This window comes from Cupressus sempervirens, chromosome 10 (assembly GCF_028749045.1).
Source record: "Cupressus sempervirens isolate cs-2001-9-10 chromosome 10, ASM2874904v1, whole genome shotgun sequence".
Classification (NCBI taxonomy): Eukaryota; Viridiplantae; Streptophyta; class Pinopsida; order Cupressales; family Cupressaceae; genus Cupressus; species Cupressus sempervirens.
This window is the reverse complement of record NC_143127.1, coordinates 859,297,107-859,312,378: the sequence shown is the minus strand read 5'-3', so window position 1 is coordinate 859,312,378 and position 15,272 is coordinate 859,297,107. Positions and strand designations below refer to the sequence as shown.

The following is a 15,272-nucleotide window of genomic DNA, read 5'->3' as shown; positions in this document are numbered from 1 at the left end:
CTTTGCTCCACTCTTATTCATAATCCCTAGATCTTCTAGTGCACCTTATTACCTCGGTGTCCCCCCCGCCCTCCATCCTTGACTTTCACTCTCTGACCTCCCGCACCATTATGCTTTATGACATTCATGGGTAGCCATCTCTTCATTTCACTTCACCTAACTGCCATCTATTCATCCCTTCCAATGTTTATGAGGCCATTAGATTCATTAGATGCAATAGAGCGGCTGACGAGGAAGGTTTCCAAGCCAAACTTTTCGAACTTGGTGCCTCAATCCTTGGCTCCTACCTCCCTACACTCTTTAATAGAGTGGTCTACATTGGTTTTCTTGATTCTTGGTCACAACATGTGATTTATCCTATTCATAACTCTAGGCCTGCCTCCGACCCTGGCAACTACAAGACCATCATGATTGGACATACATTCACGAAACTTGATGCCACTGCTCTGAACACTATGCTATCCAAGGAGCTTGATAGGAGAGGCTATATAGCAAGAGGTCAGACCAGTTTTTGTGCGAACTACTACTCTATGGATCACATCTTCATGCTGCGGGTAATTACTGAGGACGTTAGGCACCGCTCTGAGACAATTTACTGTTGTTTTGTGGACTTCCACAAGGCTTTTGATTATGTTCCTTGGATGGTCCTATTTCAAAGACTTAGTAAGATTAGGATTTCAGATATGTTGTTGATTGTGATTATGAGACTTTACGAGAATGTGATTGTTAGATTCAGGACTCCTATGAACTTTTATGTTCCAATTCAAAGCACCATTGTGGTGAAGCAGGGTTGTTCCCACTCTGTTTGGGTTGTATATCGATGAGCTCGAGGACATCCTCATGAACTCCTCACACCGTTGTGATGGGTGCTATTTGCATTGGGTTTTGATCTCCATTCTCCTTTTTGTAGATGATGTGGTACTTCTGGCCTCTTCCCCAGGCAGTTTATAGAGACTCCTTTGACGAATTGGCTTCTTTTTGTGATCAACGTCAACTCGTGGTCAACCTGAGTAAGACTCAAGTTATGATCTTTAACTACTTAAAGATCTCTCATCTTCATTTCTTCTTTAAGGGGCAAGAGGTTGAGATTACTTCTTCCTACATGTACCTTGGGGTGAAGTTCTCAGGACCCCGTTTTAGTTTGAGACCGGCTATTCAGTCCAGAGTCAGTAGGGCATGGGTTCCCTGGCCATGCTTGAAAGAAAATACTTCAGACATAATTTTCAGGACATTTTGTCCAACCTGTCCCTCCTGGACTCCTTGGTTTGGCTGACTGTTCTCTATGGCTCAGTGGTTTGAGGACCTTCTCTTCTTGTCTCAGATTGGGCCTGTATAGAGCATGTTCAGATGTTGCTTTTACAACATATCATTAGATGTCACAAGCTCAGCCCCCACAACATTATCTTGACCAAGTTTGGAGCTCATCCCTTCAAACTTGCGGCCATTTTTTATTTGATCTGGTTTCTCCGTCTGCTTCATGATTTTGCGGATTCAATTGTCGATCGACACAAATATTTTTACCTAGCCCACTATTCTTCCGTTACGGTTATGAGATCCGATACTAGCACTAGATCTTGCTGTTGGTACACCCAAGTCACCTCTCTGTTGAGTTCGATTGGGATTGAGATTGATCGTCTTCCTCCTTACCAATTCACGTTGGATGCTCTGGCTCACTTCCTTCCCTCACGTCAGGAGTTGAATGAGCATGTCAAATAGGATATTTGTAGACAGTACATTACCTCTACCTAGTGTAATACTCCAGGTAGATAACGTCTGAAGATGGCCTTCTATGCTGAGCATTTTCTTGAGATTCAGAACAGGGTTATTGTTAGCGTCGCTTATCTATATCAGTGTTGGAGTCATGCCCTGCGTTTCTCTCTGGGCTCCTTTAGAGTTGGCTCCCACTATCTTCGGGTCCAGAGCGACCACCATATGGCTAGAGATGACCAGATTTATCGGTTGTGTACTTTGGCGGAGGCTAAGGCTGAGACTCACTTTATATTTCGTTGTCCTATCTACTATGAGATCAAAGGGAGATTTTACTACCTATTCAGAGATTGCTTCTCTCTTTCAGTGTTCTTCAGCTACGTTGACCAACAGTGCCTTGCACTTTACCTCCAAGAGGCCACCCAGCTCCGCGAGCATACGCTATAGTCACTCATACCTTAGTGCCACATCTCAAATCAGCTCATCACTATCTATTTCTCCCCCCTGTCTCCACCATGGAGCAGGGAAAGGCCATCCAATATCACTCACTCCAGATCGATGAGACATTGCACCAATCTTTCTAGGCAGTGACACTCCTCCAGCACTTCTCAGCAACAATCTAAGACTCTGGATCGTCTACAGTTATACCCTTCTGTTTTCGATTTGTTTGTACCAAGGAAGGATCCCTATTCCTTACCTTGGCTTTTCTTTTTTAGCTTCTTGTTTTGTTTCTTCTTGGACACCGTTTGGTGCTCCTACTTTTGTCGACTCTATTGCTTGTATGCTCAATCCCATAAACCCTCGTGGTTTTTTGTTGGACATTAATAATATTATCTTATCTTATCCTACTCAGTTGCCTCTCATATAGTCACACGTCTTGCAATGCCTTGTCTAATCTTCTAGCCCATCACTACTAAACTTGAGAAGTTTCTATTTGTCTAAGGTGTTTGACATCTTTTTCCCTTAATTTGTATCCTGTGCATTCTGGAAGTTTAGTGGGTTGGTTAATCCTATGTGCCCCTTTGGCTAAAAATTAAGTGGATTGGCTATTCCTCCGAGGTGCTTCTCCAATTCTTTCGACTGGTGCAAGTCTTCTCTTCTCTCACCTTCGTTTTATATACCTTGGTGGTACCAATACTCCTTCCTTCTCAGGGTCTCCAACTTTGTTTTCCCTAGTCTTACTTCGTCAAATATGGCCAGCCTTCTTATACAGCATATCATATTCTCAAATAGGTCAACTACCTCGCCTTCCAAACTTCTTTCTTCGTTACTATCTTTTGTAGACTGCACGGATGACTCTGTTGCACTAGACTCACTTCCCCAACTATCTATCTCCCTCGTTCTCAACAATACCTAATTGCAACTCCACCTTGGTAGTAGTGTCAAGTGAAAACTCCTCTGTATGGTTCTCACTTGGTTTGCAAGGGCTAAGGGACCCTTCAACGAGACATTGCACCTTCGCCATCTTTCTGTTTGTTGTTGGATTCGTAGTGGTCATCTCACTCCTGCATTGTTTTCCTCTAGTTTTGTAATCCTTTTATGATGCCTTTTGTCCTTATTCGGCAGGAGGGCATAAATAGTTTGAGTTACCTAATGTGCAGTGCCTATTTGTGTCATGGGGTTCTTCCTCCCACCAATTCCTTTCTTAGTATCGTTGTAGTATTTGTTGTCTACATTGTTCTCTTTGGGCTGCTTGTTGATGTCCTACTTCCACCAATGTGCGTGCCAGTAACCTTGGAAGGCTTCCCAAGAGATAGTACACCACCTCATTCGCCATGAGTTTGGCTCATACAGTACCAATGGGGATAGCCCTCTACTCTACCTCCCGCCATATGTTTTGGTCTATTTCTATGTCCCACGCTTTAATGAGGTCCTGTGTCAGTTGATCCCCCCTAGTCACTTCATCTTCCTCAGCATTACTATCTATTATCAATACTTGTTGGCCAAAAGTACGGCCCATTATGCCTCCATCGTTTTACCTGTCACCTCGAGACCTCCAAGCTCATACTAGGCAACGACGCTAGAAATGTTATGTGCCAAATATGGAAGTGATCTTGCCACAGTAACCATTAATAATGATAAGAAGAAATAACCATACACCGCATTTGAATGGTAGTTCTCATAGTCTTACATTATATCATAAGCATAATAGTTCCAACATTCACCACCCCCTCACTTGTTCCTGATTCCATACAAATAGACTCAACACAATTGGTTAAGTCTCCAACTAGCACCCCTTTGGAACAATGTTTTATTAACTAACAAAAGTCTTATTAACTATTCATGGCATAATTGCTGCCTACAATAGCACCAAACAAGAATCAATACCTCTACACAAATTGAGCTGGATGGAAACATACTTTAGAGGTTCAAAGGAATTAGCAATGGTAAATTCTAGTGCTCCACGTGACAACTTGTCCATGAGTAAGGCTCAGGCACTTGAAATCAAAATGACTAAAGATCATACAAGATTTAAAGTAGTAAACACTATTGCACAAAATGTCTCTAGTGACATAAGGAATGCGATCATGTGGTAAGGTGTGTGCCAAGGACCTGTACATTTGGTTGTGGCAGAAAGTTAGAAACAGTAGACATTGGCCTGATCTTGGGTCAAGAATTCATCAGGCAGGCCTGTGCAATCATCGCACCACACCTGGGGTGTGTCATCTTCCTCGATATAACTCACCCAATCACGACCTGAACTGTCAGAGTTGAGAATTCAAAAAGTATAATCAGCACTATAAGTCTTCAAAGAGCCTCGTAAAGACTCGGAGGAGCTATATTCAGCAATTCTACTTGGCAAGTGGGATGAAGTCGAAGCCAAAGCATCTGACCTAGCAGCAGCCCAAGATGTCATTGAAGGTTACTTGAACTCTTCAATACAAGAATATGAAGCAGTGTGTGCAAAGAAAATATGTGAAAATACCAAAGCTGACTACAATAGGTAAAGAAAATATACCAAAACTAACAGTAATGCTGAAGAGCTTTGTGTTTTCAACAATGTGCTTTGAAAGAGCCAAAGAACCAGTTTTAAAGCTGAGGACTGAGCCTCCCCCCTTGGCCTGCAGTTAGAAATCATAATCAAAACAAAAAGTGTTCAACTCTCTATCTGTGTTGATCAACTTCTGATCTAGTCCCTAAAAATATACATTAAAAAATAGACAATAGACAAGAAAGTTTTCTTGTGATTTGAATGTTACTGACCTCTATGATCTAACTCAATCTAAAAACATACATAATACCTGTGAAAAATGCAAATTGTGCCCTGGGTGAGAAGGAAGACCCGCATAGTATATCCTTTCTATTCGAGGATGAGATGACAAAAATTCGGCAATTTTCTTTGCATTCTCCTGACCCATCATAATCGATGTAAAAGGTTAGAAGAGGAAATCAGACTGTCCAGAAATAACTAGATGATGTTCCCCTTGAATTTCAAGGGCTCGTATTGAAATACGCTGATTAAACATTAACGTTTCAACCAATAGATAATAATACTTCTTATAAGTTAATAGCTTAATGGGTACAATGATGTAAAATGGTTAGAAGAGGAAACCAGACTATCCAAAAACAACTACAGGATGTTTTCCTTGAATTATAAAGGCTCATAATGAATCATAACAAAGCATAAATTGATTAAGCATTAAAGTTTCAACCAATAGTACCTCTCACAAGTAAATATTTTAACAACTGCAAGGCAGAAATCTAAGGCAAAGGTAATGCTTATAATTCCCAAGGAATGGAGATTGGGATGCGGTAAAGAAGCAAAGGCAGTGACAGGCATGCAATTTTTTGAAAAAAAGAAGCAGAAAACAAGGAAATGCTGGCAGAAAAAGAACTATATGCACTGTGTGTGGAGCGTATATGTGAAAAAATATATAGGAAAAATATTAATAATGCACACTGATACTTCAGAGATTATATGAATGGTCAGGATACCTTCAAGCGATATCAACGTACAAAACCTTAGCCTCTTAAGCTTCCTGTAAATGTCCAAAATAATTATTACTCCTACACTTCATTGAATAGGAAATTCCTCCTCAATCTATGATTCTATATAATCTGCCATGGCTATACAATCTTTGAGGCATTTTTGCAGAGCTTATCACTAAGAGAATTCCTTTCAGATTAAATGTCAGAAGAAAACTTCACGTGCAAATACAAATCAAGCAATTGTAAAGTTTATAGCATGGGCTACTAATACGGGGTGGCCTTATTTCCCATTTCAGCCATTTTATGGGACTTTTGTGCAGGTAGAAATCCTAAACCTTATTATTTTCTGTTCATATTAGTAGCACAACAGGCTTTAACAAGAAAATTCTCTGCAACGAAACGTGCTGAACACGTTCAGCTAAAAATCAGCAAGACTCATGCCAGCTTTTTTTTTAATTCTTATAACTCTCTTCAACTAGTTATCAGCACAAGAAGAAATGTGTAGTTCATTCATTATTTAATAATTTATATACAAAATTTCACATCTTTTAACAGATGTCTAGAAAGACAGACATCAGCTGAAGTCTTCCAATGGTGGAGGAAAGTGTTTTCAAGAGTATGCAAACTTCCCTGCAAATATAGTTAAAAATTAAAAGTGGCAATGAAGAGAAACAGAGATATCTGAAATACATGTATTTTTATAATGAGATGTGAATGGATGTAAGACATTGAATACAATGAGTTGATACATCTGACATATAGATTCCGAAAAGGCATGTGTAAAGAAAGAAATGTACACAAATAAATAATGAATGATGTAATTAAGTGCATTAAATGTGGAAAAAATCTACAAACCTTAACATAGGGAAATTTGAATTCTCATTCATCAATCTGAAATTTTAACAAGTGAAAGATCAATTTTATCATTATAAAATAAGAATGAAGACATCATCCCAAATATATATAAAATTGAAAACAGAACTTTAACAACGAAGAATGAGCTTTTACCCAAATCACTCTCTAATGTGCTGCACGACAGAACAGAGAGAAAATCTGTCACATATGTACTCAGAGATGGGTAGTGATTATAACAGCTAGGTGTTTTATTATTCAAAATTTGCTTTATTGAGTTTTTCCTTTTGTTTTAATTTTTTTTGGGACACAGTAGGAAGTTATTTCCTCCACTGAAGACAGTTTTGTGCATCTCAAAGCCTATTTGGAAGAATCTCGAAGCCATATGGTTGCAAATTTCAATATATAAGGCCAATGATAAGTTGCTTGATTGTAGATTACAAAAATAAAATAATAGCAATAGAATTTATGACTGGCAACTATGACCTCAGCCTGAATTCTGTAAAATAGCTTTGGAAGAAATTGATGTATTGAATGAGGACAATGTGGCTCAATTCTTAGGTTGAACTTGACATGTATATCGACAAATTCTAAATGAAATTTGAGAGAGCAGTAACAGTAGCTGTGGACCACCATAGAACTGCACTAGGCACAAACAAAACCAATCTCAGACAATGGATTGGGTGTCAATCTTTCCAAGAAGCAGCCATGTTCCATTTTCGATGGCAATTTGACAAAAGCTTGCTTGGTGAGTTGAGCGCACATTGAAAATAGATAGAAACAAAAAAATCCTTTTGCTGTGATCAGGTAAGAAAATAGATTGTATTATCAGGACTGAAAGTGGATCCCAATCAGTCATTCTTCCTCACATGTTGAAAGATTTGTTAAGGATGTATTTTACAGGTGTGCCTTATGGGATGCCACTAAATAGAGACCAAAAAAACTCGCTCTGATTGCTTTATGAGTAAGGAAATTCAAGGCGTGAAAAATTTAATGGACCTTTCTGGTAATTGTACGACATTTTTATAGTGTTTACTTCTATAAATGAGCCATTCAAAATTTCTTCACGAGCGTATCTTGTACAGCCACTGGAAGCATTTTTATTGATCCACTTGTAACTAAATAAGGAATTCAAATGATCAATTTTGTATCTCTTTTCCTCTTCACTTTTGATTGCAGAGAAAAACATAAAGATTCTAATCCAAGTTCAAAAGGTGGGTTTCCAAACAAGTTTAGGATCATCAAAATCAACAAACAGATCATTTATAAAAAAGGTAGAAACCATAGTTCAAAATCTCGTTCTCTGCGGGAAATGTCAGACATAAATCATTAACTTCTCAAGAAAATATTGGGAATTTTACAAATAAACTAAATTTAATTAAAAATGCAATTTTTTGCAAAATTCAATAAAGAGATGCATCTAATGAGTCGGTAACTGAGTAAACAAACCAAACAACTTGATCTGGACATATATAAATGCAATAGGTAACAAAATTGCATCCTCGTGTGGACTGCTGATGGCGGGCAGCCATAGTCAAACTCTGAACTCTGAAGCAAACTAAAAATAGAAAATTGTCTTCGTAAAAAGGTAAGTAAATACAAATGTCAAGTACAATTGAAACTAGTCTACATCTTCCTCGGCCCATTCCGAATAGCTCTAGTAAAAATGATGGGATTGGGAGGGGGTATAACCCTAGCAGTCATTGTGGCTATGGTTGTGGTGATGACTTGATATCCATCTTGGATGTAGCTGGTGTTGGCGTTGGTAATGACTCCTCATCATTTTTATCCTCACTCTAAGTGTCCTCAGTGTCATCGCTCTCACTGCCCTCCTCAATGTCATCCAATCCCACGGTAAAATTACCCTCCTTCAAATCCAGATTTGCATGAAAAATCTATTCAAATCAGCTTTGAATCCACCTAAATTCCACTTGCAGTCTATCTACAAGGCTGTCAATGGTTATTTCTCTCCACCAAAACCCTTCTCCTCTTCTCCAAAGGCTACAAATTGTAAAATGGTCCACTAAATGGCAGCTCGCTGTGCGTCCCAGTTTTATTGGTGTTGCCCATGAGATTTTTCCAACTTCTCACCACGAACTAGGGAGCTTCTCGGCATCAACTTCTTGTGAGAAAACTATTAAGTTTCTCATTTTCCAAAACTTCTCGCGAGAAGCAGAGTTCTCTGTCACTTCTCGGTGAGATTTTGATCTATGGTAGAAACAATATATCAATTGTGAAAGAGACCTAGATTAATTTAATCTAAATAAACAATGAAGCTGCTTTATAGGAATGTATGTTAAAAATAAAAGATTTTCAGGTCTAAATTTTTTTTCCAAAGATACATAATTCTAGCTCCAATTTACAAACTAGGGTTCTAAAGCAAGCATATGAACCCATCACAAGATTTCAATGGAGTAAATATTTCCTTTGATCTAGCAGAGTTGGTTATCGTATCTTCTAAACTTTCTTTTGGGGTGTCATTGGTAAATTTAGTTGTGTTGAACTTAATTTAAATTTTATTTGACTATTGTTTTATTCCTCCTTAAATATCAACATAAAAACAAGTTATTCAAAGATTGAAGCTAAGTTGTCGATTCCGTCTATGTACGTGTATGGATCTGGCTGTACACACACACATACATGTAGATTTGTTATGAATTTATATATACATGTTCAAACATTAAAAGTTATAAATATAAAAGAAGAGTGATACTCATTAATCCATAATTAAAAATAAAGTTATAATTTATAATAAATAATACCCCATATATCATATTCATAATTTGCACTTAATTTTCAAAATGTCATTAGGCTGTCATGTTCCCCGTTTAAAACCCTAATTACAACAACAAAGATAAACAAATAAATGATATAAAATATTTATAATTCAAATAGTATTAATGAATATATAAACCTAAAATATATAATAATAAAAATTAACAATAATATACTATATTATTTATTAATAAAATAATAATTAACAATATAGGATAAATAAATAAGTCAAAATACAATTATAAGGACACTGTGAATAAGTGTGTCCATATTATTGTTAAACAATATTAATGAATATAAGACTGAAACAATACATAGTTTAAATCAATATTAATCGAGAAACAGGAATATAAAGGTCATGTGTGAATCAGCAAACTTATTAGATATATCGTCAATTGCTAGTCTAAAAACATACACTAATGGAAGAATCAATTATTGATAGCAACAATTATCAAAGGCATCATTTAGTAATAGTTATCAATCATCAATGACCATGTGCGAGTGGGGAAAAACTTATAAGGAAGGAGACATGTCTTTTGAATATAGCCTACCATCAATTCAAAAGGATATAAATGGGCCTCCAATCTCACTTGTTGAGAAAAATGGGAGAAGTTGGCAATATGAGCTCAATTAATTGGATAGAGGGAAGATAAATAACTCAGTGGCAGAATAATTGAACAACAAATGTGGTTGTGAACTATATAGTAATTACTATTTATTGGAGTAACTACCTTTGCGTTATGTTATTTGATTGAAAACCAATGACGTTACTGGAGTAGCATTGATTAATAGTTGCACCCAGATTTGGGATCCTTTACTTTAGTGTGGTTATCATTGGGGCTAGGCTATTACGTTGCAAATATTGGGAAAATATTGTGAATTCACCCATACAAGTCAAGAATAGTCAAAGGACTGGCACAGATAGATAATAAAGCCTCATACCCAAGCATTGGAGTGTAAGGTTCCAATTACTTCCAAAGTTTCAACATATATATTCACTAATAAGGTGATAGAGGTCATCACATATTTGGAATCCAATGGGGATTGCAAATCAGTTGGGCATGTACATTCTTGCATCCATAGATTCACACAGATATATAACATACAGGTGTTGCTACTAAAGCTTACGTAGACAAAGTAAAACACATTAGGCAAGGTGTCCTGGACAATATTTCTATTGTTGAGAAATTAATATCGTTTTCTCTCAGCGGATCAATTGTCACGAAACAAGGTGGAATTGTAGAGTATTTTGATAATCACTTTTTACATTAAACTCTGAAATGGGCATTGTTCATTTTAGGTAGCTTATTAATTGAACAATCGTCATTGCTGAGATTGGCAAAGTTATAGCATAGTTAAGTTCTTGTGTGGTCTGTAACAATCAGAAGTTCCCTGCTGAAGTATAGAATGTAAACAATGTCCTCATCTCAAGAATTAATGCTCTTAAATATCAATCAAATGCATATACAATGGAAGAAACCTTAAAACAATTGTGCAAGACAACACTACTAGAAAAGGGACATCACATGAGGCTAAAATATGTTTCTGTAGTCAACTATTCCTCTTGACTGAAATGTGTTTACAGTTCAAGGATCACCTAATACTCAGCTCTAAATCAAAATAAGTTACATTTGTTATGGTAAATTGATTTTGTTTTAGTTGTATTAAACAAAGGAGATGAAAGCTCCTTATATAGATTTACAAAGATGCTGTTTTTAAAAGAAACAATCATGAACTAAAGACAGAAATAGAAACTACCTAATTAACTAAAGAGTAACTAAGGTGACCACTAAAGAAACATAATAATATTCTAATACCCTCCCTTAATGGTCATTGTCTAACTATAGTCTTTTGTCACAATTTCTTCAAACAGTTTTTGATTGCTAATACCCTCCCTGGATCTGCAGAATGTCAATGACCAAGAAGCCATCCAAAAAACAAAACAAAAAAAGGTGCCCCCTTCTTCATAATGCTCTACAACAAGGGACAAGAGCCTGCCCATGACTTGGCTACTGAGATGCGTCTACCACTAACCCTCCCAGAATCAGCAAAACATTTGACGAGAAATCATCACTAAACGTCCAACCCGATGTTAGATAATGAAGTCGCTCTTCCCTGGAAACAAAGACAAACACTAAGAACTAGCACAATTTTAGGGAAACTCGGATAAAGCTCCAAACTCTGCAGATGACCATGATGCCCCACAACAAACTGCAAAAAGCCAAACCTTTTTAGGAGAGAAAACGGAAAAAACAGACGATTTTTCAAAACTAAAAACAAAATCCGAGACACGGATCAAAGAATACAAAGCTTCTTTTTTAGGAAAAAGGGTAAAACCCAACATATAGCTTTTCAAGAAAAAATTATAAACACCCCAAATTTTTGAGGATAATATTATAAACCAACAAAGGAATCCCATGCAACTTTGGGAATTACAAAATCAGACTTTTTTTTAAGGAAAAAAATTATGGAAACCCATCAAATAATTTTTCAAGAGAAAATATTATGAAAACTCATCAGAAAATTCTTCATGCAGAAAAACACGAGACTTTGCATGATAAAACAGCAGTGCAAGAACATGCAACTAACAAAAAGCACATGCAAGTATATGCAACCTTTGATAATCGAAAAACTTTTGCTCAAACCAAGAAATCATGCAATTAAAACTCTTACCCAAGCTCCACAATATTCAGAAAAAATCTTTGAAGATGAACCACAAAATTTCATAAAATCATTGATTTTTATCAAACAATTGAAAAAAGTATTTCTAGAAAAGAATCCAGATCAAAACAGGCTCGAGTTTTTCTTTAAAAAATTGCCAAATTTTATGAAATCCCATCAACCAGATCCGATACCATGTTATGGTAAGTTGATGTTGTAGTTGTATTAAACAAAGGAGATGAAAGCTCCTTATATAGATTTACAAAGATGATGTTTCTAAGACAAATAATTGTGAACTAAAGACATATATAGAAACTACCTAATAAACTAGAGACAAAGATGACCATTAAAGAAACATTATAATATTCTAATAATATCTACTCAACAACTCTTCGAATTTTAAGTTGAACAACATGATAAAATATCTTCAATTTTGATTAATACTTATTTAGAGACGTATTCTAATTCTCATTTTAAATTGGAAATATTGTTTTAAGATGAAATTAGGGTAAATTCCAAAAGGGAACATTATAAGTGGTATCAAAGCATGTTCTTGCCAACCTGAGGGGAACACGAAAATATGTACTAGATTTAATTCCTCTAAACAAAAGTAAACGGAGGACAAAGTGAATATTGAGGAAAACAAAACCAGATCAATATAAGAGTATTGGAATAAAGAATTGAATACAACGAAAAGGTGAGTCCCACAGTCATACAAAATGATAAATAACAAATTATATTAAACAATGATATCTGGTATGTATCTTTGGCATTATACTTATTACTAAGAACATATAGATCAATACTTGTGTTATGTATAACATCCATTGCACTCCTAGGATGAAATGCATAAGGCTTATATTTAGATAATTGTTGATTCATATCTACAATTTGATGTATAGACAGAATACTTTGTGTATTTTCAACTAGATTAGATCATTTCTTCACTAGATAAGGTAATGCCTGTGGTGAAATGGATTGTACTACAACATACAAAGGCACTTAGTAAGATCTATGGTGGAATGGGCATGAGCTACATCATACAAAGGCACCAAATAAGGCCTATAATGGAATGGGTACATGTTACATCATACAAAGGCACTATCTTGGGAGTAATGTTACTCGAAGATTAGTGATGGTCATAAGGGGAATTGGTGAGGCCCGCTAGGTATTGACACTGCATGAGTATAGGGCCAAGGGGGACGAAGTTTCTTCCCTTGGGCCTACTGTTGGGTAACAAGGTACCTTATTGTAGTCCTTCCTCCAATATTAGAAGGAATTTTAGTAGACCAACTTGGTAGATGCCAAAGTTCTACCACCAAGGCCAAGAGGGTCAAAGTTTTGCTCTTGGGCTTAAACTAGGATGAGGGAAACACTTATAAGGGCACACAATCTCACCCATTGAGAAAAAAGGGAGAAGTTGGTAATTGTTGTCGGTACAAACCATTTTGTAGCCGATAGGTAGAGTTGGTATCCGAAAAGTTGCGTGACGGTTGAGTCACCCCTTCAGGAAGTACATGTACATCATCTGAATGGACTTATGGATCATCATTGTAATTGGAATTGCATATGTGCTTATATGAATAAAGTATCTGTTATATGTTACATCTTAATCTATTAATGCAATAAGTATTTGCTTACCCTGTATGGTAAACATTTGGCATTGTTGCCAATCGAACCTGGTATACAAGAGGTGTTATGAAGATTAATGCAAATTCTTCTCAATAAAGATAGGAATAAAATAAAAGACAAGGATGATATATGCACAACATAGAAAGCATTCATTTTAACACAAGCGGAGTGAAGACAAAAGTTTCAACTTGCCGACAAGCACCGAGGGGGTGAAGGAGCACTAATCGATGGAGTGCATTCACCTAGTAGACCGAGGAGTGTCAAGGACTTTCTTGAGAAAACGCGACAAAGATTGAATCTAGTGGAAGAGACAAGGGAGTTCTTAAACTTGTACATGCCAAGAGTAGAAAATCCGAACAGAAGGGAAGGAACCCACACGGCTCAAAGTGTCGAAGGAGCACGAGCGTGGGGTGAACATTTTGTTCCCGATACACCTAACGAACAGATACAAGTAGAGAATTGAACAACTTCGCTTGAAGAGGATGCCTTCACACCGAATAACACGGTTGTCCAAAGCAAGGCGGTTGCCGAAGTAGCACGATTGCCTAGAACAATGCTGGTACTCAGAACAATGTGGGTACTCAAAGTAGCATGGGTACTCAAAACAGCGCAGGTACTCAAAACAATGTGAGTACGTAGAACAGCAGGAGTGCATAGCAAGTACCACAGATTCCAAAGAACAATGGCAGGACCAAAAGAAAAATGTGATGTCCCCAGAGTGGGCCCCTAACGGAAGGTGACGTAGGTCTGTCCGTGCGGTTTGTCGCTACCACATGTCCGGGGTCCTCGCTAGCGAGGCTATCCTGGGGTTGCCCCCTTAACGCGGGGAGGTGCCGTTTACTAACAGTCCGGGCTTTTGGTGCAACGGTTACTAACTTGGTATCAGAGCTATAAGTCCTGCACCAAAAGCCCGGACTGTTAGTAAACGGCACCTCCCCGCGTTAAGGGGGCAACCCCAGTATAGCCTCGCTAGCGAGGACCCCGGACACGTGGTAGCGACAAACCGCACAGACAGACCTACGTCACCTTCCGTTAGGGGCCCACTCTGGGGACATCACAGCCCACCACGCTCCGCGGGTCTCGACCTCGAGACCTCCGGCTCTGATACCAAGTTAGTAACCGTTGCACCAAAAGCCCGGACTGTTAGTAAACGGCACCTCCCCGCGTTAAGGGGGCAACCCCAGGATAGCCTCGCTAGCGAGGACCCCAGACACGTGGTAGCGACAAACCGCACGGACAGACCTACGTCACCTTCCGTTAGGGGCCCACTCTGGGGACATCACAAAAAATTGCTGAAATTTAATGGTGATGGGACGACTGATCCAGTCAAACATTGTAAAACATGTGAAACAATCTGGACGACAAACAGTGTAACGAATCAGGATGACTGGGTCTGACAGTTTCCGACGACCCTACAAAGTGTAGCGATTGATTGGTTTTCGAATGTTGATCCATAGAAATTAACTTCATGGCTAGACATCAAGAAAGAATTCATAGCAAAGTTCCAACTACTAAGGGATGATAACAAGATAGTAGCGAAAATCTGTAGTACTAAGCAAGGGAAAAATGAAACAATCCATGTATATACAAGGAGGCTAAAAGAGTTGGTAGGAAAAATGGAAAGCCAACTAGCTGACGGGTTGAAGAAAAGGTGGTTTGTTGAACGGCTATCACCAGCACTGAAGAATGTTGATTCTATAACTTGTTAATGCATA

General features: G+C 37.7%; 1 protein-coding gene across 4 annotated transcripts in view; it reads right to left on the bottom strand.

Moving 5' to 3' along the window:
- Positions 1-15,272, bottom strand: part of CBL (cystathionine beta-lyase) — a 247,253-nt gene that overhangs the window by 36,304 nt on the left and 195,677 nt on the right. For all 4 annotated transcript variants that reach the window (XM_089807761.1, XM_089807759.1, XM_089807760.1 and 1 more), the window contains exons 11-12: positions 4,950-5,057; positions 4,667-4,769 (exon numbers count right to left, since the gene is read on the bottom strand). In XM_089807761.1, coding sequence (XP_089663887.1) covers positions 4,667-4,769; positions 4,950-5,057 — 211 coding nt within the window. The remainder of the gene's footprint in view (positions 1-4,666; positions 4,770-4,949; positions 5,058-15,272) is intronic.